We start from the raw sequence: 20235 nt of genomic DNA, 5'->3' as shown, positions 1-20235 counted from the left end.
AACAAATTTATCTTAAAATTCTTCCTACTCATAAGCATCCTTAAATAAAAATTATTTTTAGAGAAGACATTTTGTCTATCAGTCAAATTTACCAAGTACAGAATGTTCCCTATAGAATGTGTGATAGAACCACAGTGATATAAATGAAATTGAAAAGCAGAATTTTTCATTATAGAAATAAACACGAAGATCTGTAAAAGAATTTCCTTTGTTTTTATTTTATAACTTTGTGAATGTTAGTGTACTCCTTGGGATGTGTTTTTGGTCCTTTTATCTAATACCATCTCTTGCTCACTTGGGCATATATGTGAAATGATTCTAAAATCATCTCTGTTTTTAATGAGACACTCGTGAACTTGGTTTTGATTTGATCCTCAGTGCACAAAACTAGTATGCATATGTTCATGAATGTAGCTCTTGCCATTATGTGTTATATGCTTTTTCTTCCAAATGACTGTACCCTTTTTCACATCAATTGTATTTACTAACTCCTTTCATTTCAGGTTTTCTTTTTTTACACACACTTTTTATCCAGAGAGGGAGACATGAAACTACTTGGACTGTGCTTCGACGATTTGGTTATGATGATGATCTGGATCTGACACCTGAATATTTATTTCCTTTGTATGTACCTTTAGCTTTCTAATTGATTTCACTTGCCAAGTATTTAAAAATTTTAGCACATAGGTAAGCTTTGGGATATTTTAGACTTAGGAATAATTTAGACTTACAGAGAGGTTTATGTCAGGGTTTCTCAACCTCAGCACTATTGACATTTTGGACCGAATAATTCTTTGTTGTAGAGTCTGTCCCATGCACCCATGCATTATAGAATGTTTAGCACATCCTTAAATGCCAGTAACACCTCCTCCCCCAGTTATGACAACCAAAAATGTCTAGCGTCTCTAGAAATTGCCATATGTTCTCACAGGAGCGAAATCTTCCCCAGTTGAAAGCCACTGATTTATAGCATGGCTCAAAGTTTTCCTTTTTTTCTTATGGAGAATGCAAATATCTTTTTTTTTTATTATTATTCATTTTACTGAGGAAGGAAATAAAAGGTGCTAGATAAACTAGTTTTTGGAGTTAAGAGATGAGAAATATATTAGTTAGCATTTTTCTTTTCATTAGTTCTTCTCTTTAAGGTTTATAGTCTTTTCTTAGTTCAGAATAAAATAAGTATTTTTCCTAAACAACTAGTCTGTTTGTGGTTATTTTTTAAGTTCCGTTTGTTTAAAAATGGATCCAGTGTCACCCCGAAACAGGAGACTGCCTTGTACTAGGCTTCCTCTTCTGTAACTCAGGGAAGTGACTTCCCAAGATTGGGCCTTCGAGGCTTCAGTCTTTCTCCTTCACTTTTTCAGTGGCACGTTATCTTCATGATGTCTTTTTTTATTTTAGCATAGCACCCTAGCTAACTATGTACAGGTTCAGAAAGACTTTGTTGTTGTTTTCTCCTTCCCCATCATTGAGGGAGCAAAGTTCTTTCTCGTTGGATTCCTGGTTGGTTAATCAGTTCTAAATTGAATCCTCTCTTGTTAAAGTTATTGAATCCGGCTCAAGTAATTTTCTAGATTTTTCAATAAATATATATTGAATGAGTGAATTTGTCCCAGGACCTTTTTGTCAAGTTTTCTGTGCCATTTACATAGATAGATAAATTCCCCAGGAGATTGCTGATTACTTTCTTAAGTATGACAGTGAGGAAACCCCATCTTTTATAGCTTTGTGGTCTCTCAATTTCTTTATGCTCTCCGCCTTGAATTTTCTTCAAAATAGCCTCTTAGGCCACCACTTGAATTTTTTCTATCTTATTAAACTCTGCCTCTGTCCTGCACACTGCTGCTAGATTAACAGCTATATAAATACAGATTTGGCCATGTCACTTCCCTTCAAGACAGGATAAAACCCAAGCTTCTTAACTGGTATACAAGGTCATTCATGATCTGCTCTGCTCATGCTTACTCCCTGCCTTCATTTTAGAAGTAAATACTAAACTATTTATAGTCCACCAATCCTATATTGTTTCCTACTCCAGGCTTTTGTCCATGTTTTCACTCTCCTCCCTTCAACCTAGTTAATGCCTGTTAGCCTTCAAGTCTCATTTCAAGTGACAGTGTCTCTCAGCAGTGCTGACACCCTCCTACCCCCCTGACCCCCATACTTTACCCTTACTTTACCCATACTCAGCACTCATCTCATTCTGTTGAGACAGTGAAATTAACTGTTTGTGATACATCTCCCACTTGAATATGATTTCTTAGAGGTAGGGAGCCTGTCTTCTTTTATGTCCCTAGTACCTAGCTCAGTGCATTTAATAAATGTTTATTCAACTGAATTTAGGGTGGGTCAGAAAGGTCAAATCAGGCAGAAATAACATCTCTTCACACTATGTTCAACTCATTACAATGTTGACATAATCGACATAATTTGTATGGGAAGAACAAACCTATTACAGTTTAATCAGCATTATTTGTAAAATTTTTATTTCAACCTGCTCTTCAGATATTTAGGAAAAGTTTACATGTCAACTCGGAATGAGCATTATTGTAACTCTTTTGAGGACTGCCGTGCTACTCCAGTGACTTTCCTTGGAAAGTCTAAATGGCTTTAGCAAAAATATTTTGTAAATGCTGTTATCTCACAAAAAGACTTGTTGCAGTTTCTTAAGTTTTAACATTTGATTGAGGATTTGTTTTTCTCTTAATTTTTTTATCAAAAGGCTAAAAATACCTTCTGATTGCACAACTGAATTAAATCATCATGCATATTTGTTTCTCCAGAGCACCTTTGACAAGCATGATTTGGTAAGCTTTTAACTTTAATTTTCCATGATATATGATAAACTCTTTTTCAGTGAATGATTTTATTCTGTTCCCTTAGCTACAGGGTGCTCATGTCACATAGCCAAAAATTGCTCAAGCTCTTTTACATTAAAATAGCAAAAATACTTTCTTTTATTCTGTTTTCTCAAGATGAGAAAGTATAGTTTCTGATACTCTTACACAGATTTTCTTACATACATGGAAGGAATTTACTTGATAAATGTAAAATTTCTTTTCATATATTAGTTTTTAGAAACATAACTTTACTAGACTTAGGAGAATTTTGTGTTTGGGAATTAGTCTTTTAGATCTCTAAACATTATGTATTCTTCCTTGTGTATCTTCAGGATAGAGACTGTGCTTTGTCACCTGATGAGCTTAAAGACTTGTTTAAAGTTTTCCCTTACATACCTTGGGGGCCAGATGTGAATAACACAGTTTGTACAAATGAAAGGGGCTGGATAACCTACCAGGGATTCCTTTCCCAGTGGACGTGAGTATACAGCTCACCTGTTTCCTCTATAGTTACCACTAGTTTAAAATTATGGTACATTACAGCCATCATTTTGTAAGTTTTTCAGATCTTACAAAGTGCTTCAATCATAATAAGCAGGATTTATAGTGTTACTGCTGTTTCTCAGATGAATTTGAGATGTTCTATAAATTTATCAGGAAGGGATATTACTTTTGGATGATATAGGGAAACAATAATAAATCTCACATCATTGTCAGCTAAATTTTAATATATTTTTTGATTAAGAGAATGAGAAACATCATTGCTACTACACAATTATTATACCTTCAGAATATGGGGAGAGCATATTTTACTTGACACTAAAGACTTAACTTGAGATTTTTTGTTTTTAATGTACACTTAGGATTTGTCTACAGGCGGGGTACAGTACAGTTGACATTGTATCTAGGGTGCTAAGGAAATCCTCTGGTTGTGTATGATGATGGAATTACTTTAGTCTTGGTAAGACTAACTTTCTTAACACCAAAATCTGTTCTTTTTTCAGATCATAAAAAAGGCTAACTCGTATCAAGCGCCTTTCGGTTATTTTTGCTCCTTTTGCAAACCTTTTCAGATGTAATTATTACGTTCTCAACTAGCCAATATTTGCTGTATACTATGTAACTTGGGAAGCAGGTTTTATAAAAAAATAAGAAAGAAAGAAAATTCCTGCTCTAGGTTTTGCCAGCAGCTCACTGCTCATCTGTGTGGCTTTGCTATTTCTGGGCAGGTGGAGTAGATACAGGAATCCTTCACATCTTGCATTCTCCTCCCTTCTTCTCTTCCTTAAGAATGGCAGCATAGGAAAAACCATGGGAAATGGAAAATTAAAGCAGTATGACAACACTTACCTGGGTCTGGTGATAAAATTATTTGAGCTGTTGGAATTTTTTTTTTTTTCTATGTTCATTGAGAAACTTGCCACATTGTAAACTTTTCCATTTCCTAGGCTCACAACCTATCTAGATGTACAACGGTGTCTGGAGTATTTGGGCTACTTAGGCTATTCAATATTGACTGAACAAGAGTCTCAAGCTTCAGCCATTACAGGTAAGTATCTAAATATTAATTAGTGAAAAAGTTAGAAAAAAAATTTAAGATTCCAGTTTCATATGTAAAAAAAATGAAAATAAATAAATCTTCACTAGTCTTCCGTGTTTACACTCTTATTTGTTTTCCCTGTGATTTGGTAATTTCCTGTGAGTCAAATGCTTGATTTTATTGTTTATCAAAAAAGAAAGAGTAGAGGTTTCCTTTTAGTTCGCCCCTGAGGTTACTCCACTGATGAAAATCAGGGAAGGCTACAGGCATTAAAAGTATAGTTTGTCCTGTGTTTTAATTTTCCTTAAATATTAAAAACAATGCCTATTAACATATGATCCTGATATTGAACTAATTGTACATCTCTTGGCTTTGTAATCTTTTTCTACATTAATAAATCTTTCACAAATCTTGTAATTCTTGCCAAGCAATGTGCTCCACTTACAGAAAACTCATAGCTATGGAAATAACAAATTAGGGAACTGATATTTCAAGAGTTTCTTATATCCTAATTGGTAAGAAAAAAACGAAAAAAATGCTGTATCTTACAGGAAGCCCCCTCATAAGACAACCAATCTTAAATTGATAGAGCAATTAAAGTACTTAGCCAATTAGACAGTATTTAATTCAGCATCAAAGAGTAAGGAACTAATTGCTAGCCAGCATTTGGTTCTTTCACTTAACAAAATATGGACATCTTTCTATATCAGTAAGTATATTTTTATATATCTTTAATGTTAGTCTGTAATCATATGAATGCCCTATAACTTATTTAACTATCCCATTATTATTGTGTGTTTGTATTATAGTTGTCACTTTTTTGCCTCTGGTGAGCTTTATTGCAATTGAATCTTTTAGCTATAGCTCAAGGAGGTCTGTACCACAGGAAGAGATGCCCCATTGTTCTGCTGATAGAGTATTGCTTTCTTGCCTGCCTCTTTTACAGATTTATATTTGAAAGGCCATTTAACCCCAGAGTATATTTCTCATTACTATTTATAGATCCAAAAGAGTGTAGATTTGAGAGAGCATCTTTTAGTTTGTAACTTGTTATGACAATAATTTATCATAGAAAAAAAAGAAGGCATGTACTGTTGGTTGTATTTTCATTCATTTTTAGGATATCACTTTTTAATGAAAATTTACTATTTATGATGAAATAAATATTCAGTCAATAGAAGTTTATAGCCATCTTTCAAAAATGCATCTTTTTCACTAAACGAGGCCCTTCTTTATTATATTTAGTACTTTATTCCACATATAGCTTGACTGTTGTACATTATGTTTGTTCATTGATCAGACACTTCATAAAAGTGATAAATAGCAATACCCTATTTTGCAGAAGGTGAAATGGAGGCTCAGTAAGTCTAAGTGGCACATAATTTTTTTTTTTCTTTTTAGTAACAAGAGATAAAAAGATAGACCTTCAGAAAAAACAGACTCAAAGAAATGTGTTCAGATGTAATGTAATTGGGATGAAAAACTGTGGGAAAAGTGGAGTTCTTCAGGCTCTTCTTGGAAGAAACTTACTGGTGAGAGTTGTCAGAAAATAGAACTTTACCCAAAATATTTTTATAGTCACAAGTTTACATAATTTTTAATAGCCATTAATCTTTTTAGATGATTACTGTAATTCAGTGACCTATATATTAGTAAAGTACAATCCAAAGTATAATAATAATCCTATTGAACTGGCTTTGTCTTTATTTCATTAATGTTAGCTATCATTTGTCCTTTTTTTTTTTAACCAGTGTTTAAATGGGATTAAATGAATACCTGTGTGAAAGCCCTAACACAGTGCTTGGCATGAAGTAAATATACAGTAAATACTTCAAATTGAATACTGAAATCTAATTCTGACTACTGCCTTAAGGAGGTTGACGTATTTCCAGATGAATCTCATATCAGATGAAATTATAGTATAATGAGAACTGCCAGCAGGTGGCTCTGGAATACAGTTTCAATAATATAGTGTACTTCCTTTTCAGCTACTGCTCTCACTTTATGCAGAGCAAGTGCATCTTTTGTCTTAGGCCTTAAGAACTAAGAAATGTAAAGTCAATATTCCCTTTGTACCGATAAATGATATATAGTATAGGGAAGAGTGCCCTTTTATTTATAACATACCCACACATAAACACAAAGCACGTGTATTGATGACAACTAATTACTGTAATTTCTTACTGTAAATATTGATATTTTTGGTTATTTCCAGAGGCAGAAGAATATTCGTGATGATCATAAATCCTACTATGCGATTAACACTGTTTATGTATATGGACAAGAGAAATACTTGTTGGTAAGAAATTCTCTGGCATGTAAAGATTATTAATTATATTTTTAAAGACTCTTTGAAAACAGTTGGGTTTAATTTAATGGCTGTCTGTAGAACTTTGTTTGATTTTTTTTCACCTCAATCTGAAATTAATTTTAATTCCCTGACATATATGGTGATTACATGGGTGTAGCTTCAAGTAAAAATTCATCTATTTGTGTGCTTAATTCTGTGTTAAGAAAGTGAAAATTGAGTTTCATCTATTTAGCAGGAAATGGTATAGTAAACAAATGTGTTAAGCTAAAAAATGATTAAAAGAAGGGTGTGACTGAAAAGAGACTATGAAATACAGTAGAAAGAGATGATGTATTCTCCTTTGATCCAGTCACATTTCAGTTTGTACTCTGTTCCACCATAGATTAGCTGCGTGACCTCAGGCAAGTGGCTTACTCTTTCTGAGCTTTTGTTTCTTACTAAGTTAGCTAATACGAAAAGCTCCTAATAAATGGTAGGTACTAGAAAAAGTTCATTCCCTCTCTTTTTCTTTTTGCAAATAGTTTATTGTACCAGACAAATGCTCACATTGAATTTTATACATATTTTACTCTTTATGATAAAAGTTCTTTGTCAGTTTTTAATTAAACCTTGTTTTTTTTCTTTTCCTATAAGTATAGTTTTACTTATTGTGTACTCAGTAAATATTTCTGACTGTTAGTTTTCCCGTTTTTATTCTTACACCATTCTTTGTAAACTGGTATCTTTTATGTCTTAATATCCATAATATAATAGTGTTTTATTTGTAGTATATTGAGTCACTTCTGACTGTACACTTCCCCTTTCTTCTCAACAAAGATGCATTATCTTATTACTCAGTACTGAATTTTACTCTTGTTGGATCATTATCATATCATAGATGGGATACTTCTTTAGAACTTTTGTAGTAAACATTGGAAAAGTGTAGGCAGTAAAGGAGAAAGAAATGACCTTAGTGTAAAGAGTTCTTCGCTTTGTGTTTTTGATTGGTGGAGAGAAAAGGTACCTGTGGTAGAAAGAAAATAGACTTAGAATCATATCTGAGTTTATATTTTGGTCTAATGACTTGTTAGATGTGTTATCTTAGACAGTTAATCTCTTTAGCTTGTCTTCTTAGTCTATAGAATTTAAAGAATGCAAGTAAAGGCCTGTCTAGCACACTTCAATCACTCACTAAACATTAGCTTCTGTAGAACCTTAATAACCATTTTTAATCCACAGAGTCAGAAACTACTAATTTATCCACATTTCACACTTCTAAGAATGGTCTGAAAATTTATGGTTAACTAGTATTTTTTAATTAGGAAGTTAATTTAAGCAAGTAATAAAACATCATGACTTACACTTCAGTATATGATACTTACTGTCTCATTATCTTTTTCTTTTTACAAGTTGCATGATATTTCAGAATCGGAATTTCTAACTGAGGCTGAGATCATTTGTGATGTTGTGTGCCTGGTCTATGATGTCAGTAACCCCAAATCTTTTGAATACTGTGCCAGGATTTTTAAGGTTTGTTGGTCTGTAAGTTTTATATGGAGTTTAATGGAATTGTAATGTGGTGTTTTCTAACCAGGGAAATGCAAGAAAATCATTTGTGGGGCTTTTTAAAAATACATACATCTGCGTCCTGTCCCTAAAGGCTTTGATTTCATTTGAAGGTGGTAAAGTCCTAGACATCTGTTTTGTTTTGTTTTTTTTCCTCTTCTTTAAAATGAAAATAGTTTGCTTTAGGATAGAGAAATTTAGGTTGATTTCTTTTTATTTTTAAATATTCTATCTTTTTAATTAAAAAAATCTTTTTCAAATTGTAGCAAATCTGAGGACGTATTATAGGCTTATATTGTTACCAGCATTAGAACAGGGGCCCTGGTCGTATTCTACGACTGACCTGGACTACTGCCAGTCTTTGCCTTTTAGTTCCCTTACTCTTTGAAACTATTGATGCATTGCTCATTCAGAGATAATTTTTAGTGCACATTTAAACTTGTCATCAGATTTTGATTTCCTTTTTTATTCCATAGCAACACTTTATGGACAGCAGAATACCTTGCTTAATCATAGCTGCAAAGTCAGACCTGCATGAAGTTAAACAAGAATATAGTATTTCACCAACTGATTTCTGCAGGAAACACAAAATGCCTCCACCACAAGCCTTCACTTGCAATACTGCTGATGCACCTAGTAAAGATATCTTTGTTAAATTGACAACAATGGCCATGTACCCGTAAGTACTTGCTCTGCCATCATTTTCATGCTGCATGGTTCATAATAACATTGCACGCCATTATTAGCCATGAGGGTAGAATCTTTGTCACATAGAAGTTGTTCAGCAACAGAAAGAGACTTTGTAATGAGAAGGTACAAATTTGAGTAAATGGAATTTTGGTTTGGGTGCTGTAATAAAATTATGTAAATAGTCCTTCTGACAGTATTTGTATATTTTTGAGCAGACTGTATCTACATAGGATAGTACAATAAACTCAGCCCCCCACCCAGCATTTAAAAAAAAGTCTTACTGCAATGAAATGCTTTTGTTACGTGTTGCTATATGATTATCAGGTATTTCCATATGAACAAAAAGTTCATTTTTATATTTTTCCTTTGATTAATTGACCTGGAGTATGTGAAAGATTCTAAAATATTTTATGAATTTATGTTGAAATTATGGATTTGTTTGAATTCAGAATATGATATCTTTTTTAAGTGCTCTAAAAAGTAGTTGTAATTGGAATTCCTACTACATAAATGTTTTACATTGTGTTATGAGTCATAAGTTTTATGTACATTTATTGTGTATCTATACATGCATATGCACAAGCACATAACTGTGGTCATCTTCATAATTTACTAACTGCCTTAAAATTGCATGGTTCTTAATGGCATTCTCAAGTACTATGTTTGTATAAATTCTGTTTTGTAACAAGATAGTTTTTCAGGCAGTGCGTTTCTCAGGACTTTATAGTTTATTTTATTTATGATTATGTTATTCTCTAAATTATTTTTCTTATGGAAACTACAGTATAAAATAGTAATAATCAAACATTGCTATAAACTGAAGTTTTTCAGAAAAGTATTGTTACAGGTTTTTCAAGTCAGAGTTAACTTTACTGCTATTCTATTAACTGATACTTTTTTTAAAATGCAGTAAACCATTGAAATTTTATTTGTATTGAAGACAAGTCATTCCTATTACTATGAGATAAGCACAACCTTATTTATGTTTTACTTTTGCTTTAAAACTCTCATGTATGTTATCTACAGAGAGGATCATTACAGAGACAGACTCTCCCGAGACATGGGCAACACTGATAGAATAGAGAATTTGAGAAAAATCTGGGTCTTTCTAAAAACTGCTTTGTAAGTTACTTTTTCTTTATGGCTTCTGTGGGATTTTGTTGACCTTTTCTTATAGATGAGCAATTCTCCTTTCTTCCCATAATTAATATTTAGTAATTATCCAGAAACGCACTGCTTGGTCAAGCTTACTGCCTACCTGCATATTATAGTGTCTTTTTTTACGGTGTAAATGTGCTGTTTTAATCTTGTAAATAACTGCAACTGTGTTTTTAGATCCGCATCTTCAAAACATTTTACTGCAGTTTGTGTGTGTGTGTGTGTGTGTGTACGCGTGCATATATGATAAATGTACATACTTGGATACTTCTTTATGTGGTTAATCCCAAACTCCTTCTCATGAAGCATCTCCCTGTTGCTAAGCATACTTTGCATCCCTCCTTTTTGGTGGGTGGAGCCTGTGTATGTTGAAGAGTCAGATTCAATTTATAAAATAACAGATGGATTCCAGTATGACAGCTGGCAGTGACTTAGTAGCAGTGATATATGTTCATCGAGTTTTAAAAAGGAATGTCTTGAGCTTATAAGAGTTTCAAAAAAATTAATTCTTGTTTTTCTTCATGTTGGGAATTAGGCGTTGTTGGGATGCTGCTAACCTCCACAACCATGCCAGTGTGTGCTGTGGTCTCATCAGATCTCACAAGCTAAGCCAAGTCAGATTGGGCCAGTCCTTTGACTGAGAAGCCTCTAAAAAATGTTCAGGTGTTACAGGAAGTGATGGCATTGACTCATCAGGTGGCACTCTTCTGAGTGGATTCTGCGCCAGTACCTCTTCAGGGGTGGTGTGATGGCTTTGTATGTCTGAGTGGCTCTGACCACTAAGTAGTCATTGAGACCTCCTACTTTGGTTGTTAGGGTGGAGGTGAAATGGGTTGCCCCATGTGGCTGTACCAACTAGTGTAATTCCACTCAACCAGAAAGGAGTCAGAAAACCTCCCTAAATTTCATATCTAATAACAATTGGATCCATTGTTGATTTTTACATCCTTACTCAGAGTTTCATACTATCATACTTAGCTGCCGTGTTTTAGTAGCAGATGAAATTAACACTATATTTTGTTCAAGTAGAAATTTATGAAGCACTTTGATTTCCTTTGGGAGCCAGGGTGCTTGATAATTTAAAGACGATGTTGTTCATATCTCTTCAGGGTTGAATATACTCGTCTTTTGACTCTTTTGTGTTTTTGTCACTCTTCTCCTTCCTGGTTTTCAGGCATGTGTGTATGCTAAGGGAGGAGGAGGATGAGGAGGGGATGATTATTTAAATGTTAGCAAACTTTGTCCTTTTGGTGGGTGCTATGGCTTATTCAGTTTTTCTTTTTATTTAGATGAGGGTGCCATCTATTGCTGTGCATATTTATTCCACTAAAACTCTTATATAATAACTCCATCCCCCCTACAAAAAAAGCAAAAGTGTTAGGTAATTGTCCTTAGATTCTCTATAGGGAGGGAGGAGGGAGCTGTGGCTGCTTATTATATTTTTGGTGTATGTGGAATTCTGCACAACTTTAGCATGCCCCACACTATCCTTTTCCTTAGTGTTGCTTATGCCTAAATCTTTTTTTTTTTTAAGTTGGCACACCCTGGCTTGTGCCATATTTGTAAGTAAGAACTCAACTCCTGTCCTTCTGTGTGTTTTCGCAGCCATGCCCGGTTACGCTGTATGTGCACCTGCAACAGGTGTACATTTTGCATCTGTCAGAACTTCCTCAACTCAGACTTGCTGCAATCTGTAAAGAACAAAATCTTCACTGCAGTTCTTAACAGGTTCTTAACTTTATTTACTGGGTACCAGGCATTCTGTTAAAATACAAAAGAAAAAGTGGATAAGTATATATGGATACTCACTATAAAGACAAGCTGACTGATGCCCAACTAACTTCCACTAAAATTCTCACTGTGGTGACAATGTTTAGATTTGGATTCATCTTTAATAATGTCTTTAAATTAATAGATATATTTAGGGGACTATAAGATTTTAGATGTTTTCTTTTTTTCATTAAGGAAGTTAAATATCTTTCATATTAGGATAATATAGGTAGGGAGATTAAAATCTTTTGGCTGAGAGTTGTAGAAATAGATTAGGAGACTTGTAGTAAGTAAAAGAAACATTGATCCCAAGTATTATACTGTATTTAGCTTATATTCAAATAATATAACTTATTAAAACCATGCTAATGTGAACAATATCTTGAGTTTGAAAATTTTCTCTATTATAAATACCTAGAAGGTTTATTTGAAAGAACATGGTTTCTGGAAATGAGGATAATAACCAACTTTAAGAATTCAAAGGAATATGGAAAAGAAAAAATGATATGTAGTACTAGTTTTTGTGGTCTTTGTAATTGAGCCCAAAACATGAAGTATGCCTAGAAAATAATATGCTTTTTAAAAAGAAAGAAAAAAAGTAGGATATATACATTCCTTCAAAGCAATGAACTTGGAAGGTTATATTCTTATTCTGGTCATACTAGCTTTGTTCAAATTGATTTTACATTTTGTGCACATTTAAGAGCCTATGTAATATTAATTTGTATCCAACATCAAATTTCTGTGTGTTTGGATGAATTAGGTTTTTGAAATCATTCAAATGTCATTGGGAACTGGACTTGATTAAGATAGCTGATAAAGCTAAATAGATTTTGGTTAGAAATCGGTCAGTAATTTGGTTTACCATTGGGCTCTCACTGAGGGCTACGCTCTGACTGTACCAGATAACTAGGATAAATTTGTGTCGACTAGCAATGTAGTAGGTGTGGCTCTGAAACAGTGAGACTGTATCTCATGTGAGTCAGAAACTGGCATTCCAAAAGAGTTTTGGTGGTGGTTTGAGTACGAGCAGCTCTGGAATAAGAATGCAGCCAGCCCAGGTGACGGCTTTGAAGGGATCACCACACTCATTTGGTGGTAATGTTCTGCCTCTGTCCTTTGAATGACATCTTATAAAGTAGTAACATAGTTTCTCTCATGACAACTGTCTGAGAAAATGCAGGCTAGTTCAAACCAAACAACATTCAGGAGCTCTGATGTTGGAAATAGTAGTGTTGGAAGAGATTCTAGAATTCATCTGGCCTAACCTCCCATTTGAATGCCTTCCTGCAAGCCTTCCTGAGAGAGTGCTACTTATCTGCTGATGGCGTTCCTCATTGGAGAGGGTTTTTGCTTTTGCTTTTTATTTATTTATTTTTAACTAAAATGATTTCCCTATAACTTTCTTTCCTTTAGTTTTAGTTCTGCCCTTTAGAACAACATACGACTATTCTACTCCCTCTTCAACATAGCAATCCTTCAGACATTTGAAGACGGCCATCATGTCTCCCCTAATTTTCTCTTCTCCAGGTAGAACATCCCCATTTCTTTCAGCTTTTTCTTAGATGGTTTAGTGACCTCATTATTCCTGGTTGTCCTCATCTCAAAGCCCCTTAGGTTTTCAGAGTACTTCTTAAAAGGTGCCACTGAGAATGGAGAACAGTGCTCCAGGTATGATCTGACGAGTCCCGAACAGTGGGCAGCCATGTTCCACAGTTAGGACAGGACCTGTCTACTGCATGAATTAACTTTTTAACAGCCCCGGCCCACTGTTGATATATATTAATCTTGGGGTTAACGGAAATCATATTTTTTTCCATATGAACTGCTATTAAGGCAGTGTCCCCTCCTCTCTAGTTGTGTATTTGCCATTTTCAGTTGACTCTTTGAATCTAAATGCAGATACATATGTATCTCTATTAAATGTCATATTCTTTTTGATCCATTTGTTCTAGCTCAGTCATTTCAAACATTATTTTTGTCATTTGTCCCATTATATATATCTCTCAGCATCGTGTTATTTGCAAATTTGGTAGATATGTCTTCTTTATCTTTCAAGTTATTGATAAAAAATAATGTCGAATACCCAGAGATTGGAGAGAGTGAGCTACAGCAAGCAAGCTCTATAGCATTCCACTAGGGAATATTTTTCCCGATGACACAGGTTCAGAGTTCTTGGGGAAAGATTATTCTGTCAATTAAAAATATTTTATTATCTAGCCCATATTTTATCTTTCATGAGAGATTTCATGGAGGACTTTCTTCGAAATCAATACATAACTTTTTACCACATTCCTCTTATCTACCAGCATAATAATTTTATTTAAATAGAAAGTGACATCTGTTTGGTGTCTTATTCTTGGTGAACCTACCTTAGTGTCTAGTAGTTGCTCATCACAAACCATCTATTTATTCTAGAAGCTCTTGATTGTCCAGAATTGCAGATTGATTCATTATCTGCATCTTTTTGACAATTTTATTCTTAGATTGGTTTAGTCAGCTTTCAAATGAAATAGGTTGGATGTGTATTATTAGATGAGCTTGCTAATAGTATATTACTCCATACAGTGATTCTCGAAGAGAAATCAGTACATTTTGTCATATCTATTTATAAACTAGAAGTAAGTTAATAGTAATGTCAAGATACCACTGACATCTGGTAATCAAGAATGGAAGAAATGAAGAAGATGAGGGGGGAAACCAGTGTACCTTTCAAAGAACTCCTTCCTGACCCCTGGTTGTATTTCAATAATTTATTTGATAGAAGTACAGTAGAAATTTAAAAGTTGTGTATTGAAGTTTTTTCTGGTTTACAAAAGGATATAGATAAGGTAGGTGGGGGTGGAGGCCTAAAACTTAAGTGCCTATAGGGTCTGGATAGATAATGTAAATAAATGAAGTTGCCAAGTGTAAGAAATAAGAGAAGAGACTATGATAGGCCTTGTCTATCAGAGGCAGCCACAGCTCAGCTCTGGCCATTTATTGTTGTACAGGCCTGGTGTTACCAGGTCTTCTGATTCTATGAGATTAGAAATTAGGGTTTTTATGTGAAATTTTCTGGTATTTACATAATAGCAATTAAATTTTAAAAACTTAAAGTGCTAATCGGAACAAACGAGGCACAGAGGCCACGAGTTTGTAACCTCAGTCTTAAGATATGGATTAGAGTTGTAAAAATGCAGGCACACATGCACAAAAAAGTATACCTAAGGAATGAGAGTGTTTCTTATCCCCACACCCATTTTACTCCTGTCCCATGAAAAATTTGAAAAAATTACAAGGCTGTGCGGTGCAAATGAAATCACCTTACTCTAATAGTCTCAGGTTTTGGCAACCTTTGGTGGTCGGTCACCACGTGTCATTCTAGTTATATCTTAATGTTACATAAGCAAGAAGAGGATTGACTGATTGAGTACAAGCCATTTAAGAATTTTTCACCATAATTTAGTAGGGAGGATTCTCACTCAGTGCTAAGAATTAAGTATTTGGTTTTAGAAATCTGCCATGCTTAGTGTTTGATTTATAGCTGTAAAAGAGCAGTTTTAATTTTTTAATTAAGGAAAAGGTTTATCAAATGTCTACCAAGAAACTGATAGACAAATATTGGTACATAGATGTTACTCTCAAATTAGCGCATTGTTCCAGTGGTTGCTGAAATAGAAATTACTTCCAGAGATAATACATGTTCTCCCTTTATCTCACCCCTCAGTCCTTGATTTATTTATTTAAATACTTAATTTAAGTACCTGCTTTAGGTAGGATCCTGCTGGGGTGAGCTGGGGCAAAATATGAAGATGAAGAAGATATGAACCTACCTTTAAGTTTCTAAACATTATGTTGCCAAAAAATTTTTTTCTTTAAACTGGTATATTTTCAGTGACCTTAGTCCCATGCTAAAAAAGGAAGTGCTATAATCTGATCATGAGAGGATGTAAGTCTATTATTTTATACTTACGCAGTTTTAATAGATTTATTTCTAAAATTGTCCATTTTTTCCCTAGCTATGTGTCTTTGACCAGAAAAGATTGTTCCTTTTTTGGAGCTTATTCACTGGCAGTACATATTTTAAATAGAAAGTCATAATAGATTTTTTCTTTCTAATTTAATTGACTGTATATTGATTTCAACATGTGAGAGAAATGTTAAACTGTATTTGACATGTAACTTTGTTTGGTAATATGGGCTCACTCTTCAGATCTGAATAGGTTTGTTTTTCTTTAGAATAATTTATGAATAACTGGAATTATTTGAATTTAAATACATTTGGAGGATTATTAACATGGTCAGATGATTTTAATCTTTGGTAATGTTTTCATTTCAAATCGTGTAAATCATGTAACCGGGAAAAAATACCTTTGATTATAGTTTAATTTTTAAATACCTTTTTAATCTGAAAGTATTAAAATGATCATGTAGAAGTGAGCTTCATTGTTGGTTTGAACTACCCAGGATTTTAGTTTATTAAATATATATTATTCTGACTGCAGAAAACTCCTACTTTGCATGAATGAAGATGTTACTATACTATAGTGTGCTGCGAACTTTAATTTGTCCTTCCTTTAGGTGTTCATTTTCATTTGTTTGTCTGGGCTACTTAGTCATTTTTTTTTAACTCCTTTCGATCCCTTTCCCAACTAGTTTTCTGTGTATAATCCACTTCTTCTAATCTGTAATTCAATCAAAATTGTTTATTTTATAGTGCATTATTTTGGTGTGATTTTCTTTGATGCCTATTTTGGTTATAGAATTTCTTTTATCCTATTTTATTGTTTGCATTAGCCATATCTTATTTGTTCATGTTACTTCATAAGTTTGGTAACAGCATTTTACTTTAGCAACCAAGTGCATAGTTCATACTGAGTATTTACAGAGACCCAAAGGTATGATGGACAGTCATTGTACCCATTTTATTTTTTACCGTATTTTTTAAATTAGATGTGTGTAGCATATATTTTAAGCCATTAGTCAATGAATTACTTAATTTGCCCGTATTACTTTAATAATCACTTAAGTTCCTCTTTTACATTACTTGAAATCATATTACTTAATATAAGAGCCCTTTTTTTTTTGAAAGAAGGATTTTACTATCATTATACCAAAATGAATTGCCTTTTCATAGGATTGCTTTATGGAGAGGATTGGTTCCTAGACATCTTAATGTTATAGAGCTTCTGTTGGGAATGTAAGAGTTCTAGGGATATTAATGTTATAGTAAAATATTGTATCCAGGGAAGTTTGTCCTTTGTTTTAGTTTCATATAAAACTTCTGTTTTCCCTTGTATGAAGGTCCTTACAAAGCTTTTCTTTGAATTTAGATATGTAGTCATATGTTTAAAATTATAGAAGAGCTTGCGTTATACAGCCTCATTAAGTAAGCTGCTGCTGCTACTTATAATTTAAAATATTTTTGCCATTTGGTTAGTATATTAAAGGACATGACAGGGTGGAGTTTGCCTATTCTGATCTTTAAGTATTAGTAGTTAACATATAGATATTATGTTCCCCATGGAGTATTTCTCATGTATCTATGATCATCTAAATTTTGATTCTTCTAATGCTTGGTAAAGCGTTTTTTGACATCGATGCACACCTATGTCCTTTTCTAGAGTATGTTACGATTTAGCCATGCTTAGTTAACAGCCAGCCTTCTTATGATTTTTATGTTTTAATTCATCTTTATAGGGTACTGTTTTGATTTCTTAACCTATTTTGAAAAATATATTATTAAAATATTTCATGCCTACTAGTTCAATTAGGGAAATTGTCATTTTAAGATTATTATTAGCAGTAGCATTTTTATTGGAAATAAATATTAAAAAATACTTCAGGCAGAAGCAGTAAAAGCAGGGAGATTCAGAATTCTTAGAAAAAAAGTGAGTTATTTAGAAACAAAACTAGTTTTGGTGACCTCATAGTTTTCAACTTGAGATGTGTAGTTGCAAATAGCAGAAAATTATATATGATATCTTTGAGCTTTAGTTACATGCATTACTAGTAACTTTAGGTAACATGCATTATAGTTCCATATGCTTTTTCAGAGTATTAACTTAAAACTCCATACCTGAGATACATATATGGATAGAATTATAAAACTAGACCTTTCATATTAGTGCATTTGTACGCCTTGAGTATATTCTACTTTACTTATTTTTCCTCTCCATAGTAGCCTGCAACCTAAGACAAGCTTAATTGAATCTGGATCTCTCTATTCTCCTTCTTTCTCCAATTCTAATTTTTGCAAAGTTTTAGGTCACTGCAATATAGTTTTCATACTCCAAATATAAAGTAATATGACACATTATAAAAAAAACAATGTTAAAACTATCCTGTTTGGTAATAGCTAGAATGGGTTTAATGCCATTGAGCTGTTTAAGATTTGGTTATTGCTATTGATAATATTCCCTTTATTTATTATTGGTTAAATACATTGAACCAATAAGATTTTAGGTCATTTTCTTATATTTGCCATAAATTGGAGAGTTAACCAAAAGCATCTTGTATGCTTTCTTTAAGGCATTCTGTGCAAAAGTACATAGGAATTTTGGTCACTGTTATATGCCTGGTGTGACTGGTTCACAAAGACAGTTCTTAATTTAACCTTTCTTGCCTGCATTTTAAAACATTTCTTCCTCTCTGCCTTATTGAGTAGCAGCCTTAATAATATCCAAGTCCGAACATGTTGGTCCGCTCCCACACCTGTTTCAAGAGCACCTGTCATCTGATTGACAAATGGGCCCTTAGCACTTCTAAGACAGAAAGCCAGCATCCAAAACACAAGAATTTTCCACCTAAGAACTTGAAAGTTCTGACAAGCTTCAAATGATTGATTAAGGTTACATTCCAGCATTTAGTCATTATGTTCTAAAAAGAGGTACTACTCAACTAAATTATCTTATTCCACATAGAGTAGGAAAATATGATTCTGGTATATCAACAGATTTTTTAAAAGAACCTTTATACACACATAGTCACATACACACATTTTTAACCCTATAATATTCCTTTCGGGGAAGTCTATCTTAAGGAAAGTATCCTAAATATAGAGAAAAATCTTATGTGGAAAGATAATCATCACTTTTGTTATAGTCACCAGTAAATGCAGATAGCCGCCAATAGGAGAATGGAATATAATGCAGCTATTTAAAATGATGTTTCTATAATTTATGGAAAAGTTCTTATATAACAGTAAGTTTTTAAAAGGATATAAAATTATATAAATGATACACACTGTGTTTGCAGCTATGTAAGAAATACATAGAAAAAGTCTAAAAGGAAATACCAAATTTTAATTATTTGCCTTAGGTGATAGGACTCTAGGTGATTTTTTTCTTCCTACTTTTATTTTGCACATATTTTATAATGAACATATATTACCTTTTTAATACTATAAAAACTTTAAGAAGAAAAAGTATACAGTAAGATATTAAATTTATTCTAAGATGATATTTGAGTCATTTTGAAAGAATTATACTTTTGAATTGTGGAAGAATTATTTTTTGCTTGAATTTAGAAAACTGGGAAGCAGCTTTATGAAATTGTTACTCTGCTTCTACTTGAGACCTAAAATGACAAACATGACTCAGTTCTTAATAGTTATGGAATACAGTTAAGATTGCACTATTCTCTATTCAGGTGTTGTCAGCTAAGCAATGACAAATGTGCCGTGCGTTACAAATGCTTTCTTTTTTATAAGTGGAGCCTGGTTAATGCAGCTTGTAAATGCACATGATAAAGGCATAAAATAGTTCTCTAAGTAGCTTTCCATGTCTGGAAGTGTAGTTTTTCATGTCTAAAAGTGTCAAAAAAACTACTATAACGTTGATGGAATCATTGAAATATGTCATATGAGTTAATAGTTGCGTTGAGTCTACACCATGCCACCCTGAACAAGCCCGATCCCATCTGATCTCGGAAGCTAAGCAGGGTCGAGCCTGGCAAATACTTGGATGGGAGACCACCTAGGAAGACCAGGTGCTGTAGTCATAAATAATAAACAAACAAACAAACAAAATAAGGGGTTGTAAATTGACAAGGTCCTTACAATCTGTGAGGTCAACCAAGAGTTGCCTGCCTAAAATAAACAAACAAACAAATAAACAAATAAATAGTTACCTTGAGTTTTTAACTAGATACATCTTGAGCATGTATCTATATTGTTTGTCATATATAAATATGAACTGCTGTTTGCCTATTGAAGCTTATACTATAGCTAGGGGAAAATAACAATTACTGTTTTGAAATGCAAGAGAAAACTAAGCAATAAAGTCAGTCAGAATATATTATTTAGTGAATGATAATAGTTTCTTAAAATACGATAAAGGGAGCTGTGTGCAACAGATTCTATACTTGAATATTTATGAGAAATTATTTTGACTGATGTT

General features: G+C 33.3%; 1 protein-coding gene and 1 pseudogene across 7 annotated transcripts in view; both read left to right on the top strand.

Annotated features, from left to right (window-relative positions):
- Positions 1-20235, top strand: part of RHOT1 (ras homolog family member T1) — a 63556-nt gene that overhangs the window by 39912 nt on the left and 3409 nt on the right. For 2 of the 7 annotated variants that reach the window (XM_006924971.3, XM_025041532.1), the window contains 10 exons: positions 504-624; positions 2723-2807; positions 3173-3318; positions 4289-4389; positions 5782-5912; positions 6596-6679; positions 8081-8200; positions 8713-8915; positions 9953-10048; positions 11690-11812. In XM_006924971.3, coding sequence (XP_006925033.1) covers positions 504-624; positions 2723-2807; positions 3173-3318; positions 4289-4389; positions 5782-5912; positions 6596-6679; positions 8081-8200; positions 8713-8915; positions 9953-10048; positions 11690-11812 — 1210 coding nt within the window. Of the gene's footprint in view, positions 1-503; positions 625-2722; positions 2808-3172; positions 3319-4288; positions 4390-5781; positions 5913-6595; positions 6680-8080; positions 8201-8712; positions 8916-9952; positions 10049-10619; positions 11449-11689; positions 11813-13270; positions 13385-20235 lie in introns of those variants that run through there. The other 5 variants (XM_015599197.2, XM_006924972.3, XM_006924973.3 and 2 more) reach the window with 5 other exon arrangements.
- LOC112473281 lies at positions 19720-19837 on the top strand (annotated as a pseudogene).

Source organism: Pteropus alecto, unplaced genomic scaffold, assembly GCF_000325575.1.
Source record: "Pteropus alecto unplaced genomic scaffold, ASM32557v1 scaffold98, whole genome shotgun sequence".
Lineage (NCBI taxonomy): Eukaryota > Metazoa > Chordata > Mammalia > Chiroptera > Pteropodidae > Pteropus > Pteropus alecto.
Note: the sequence above shows the minus strand (reverse complement) of the source record. Positions and strands in the feature narration are given on the sequence as shown.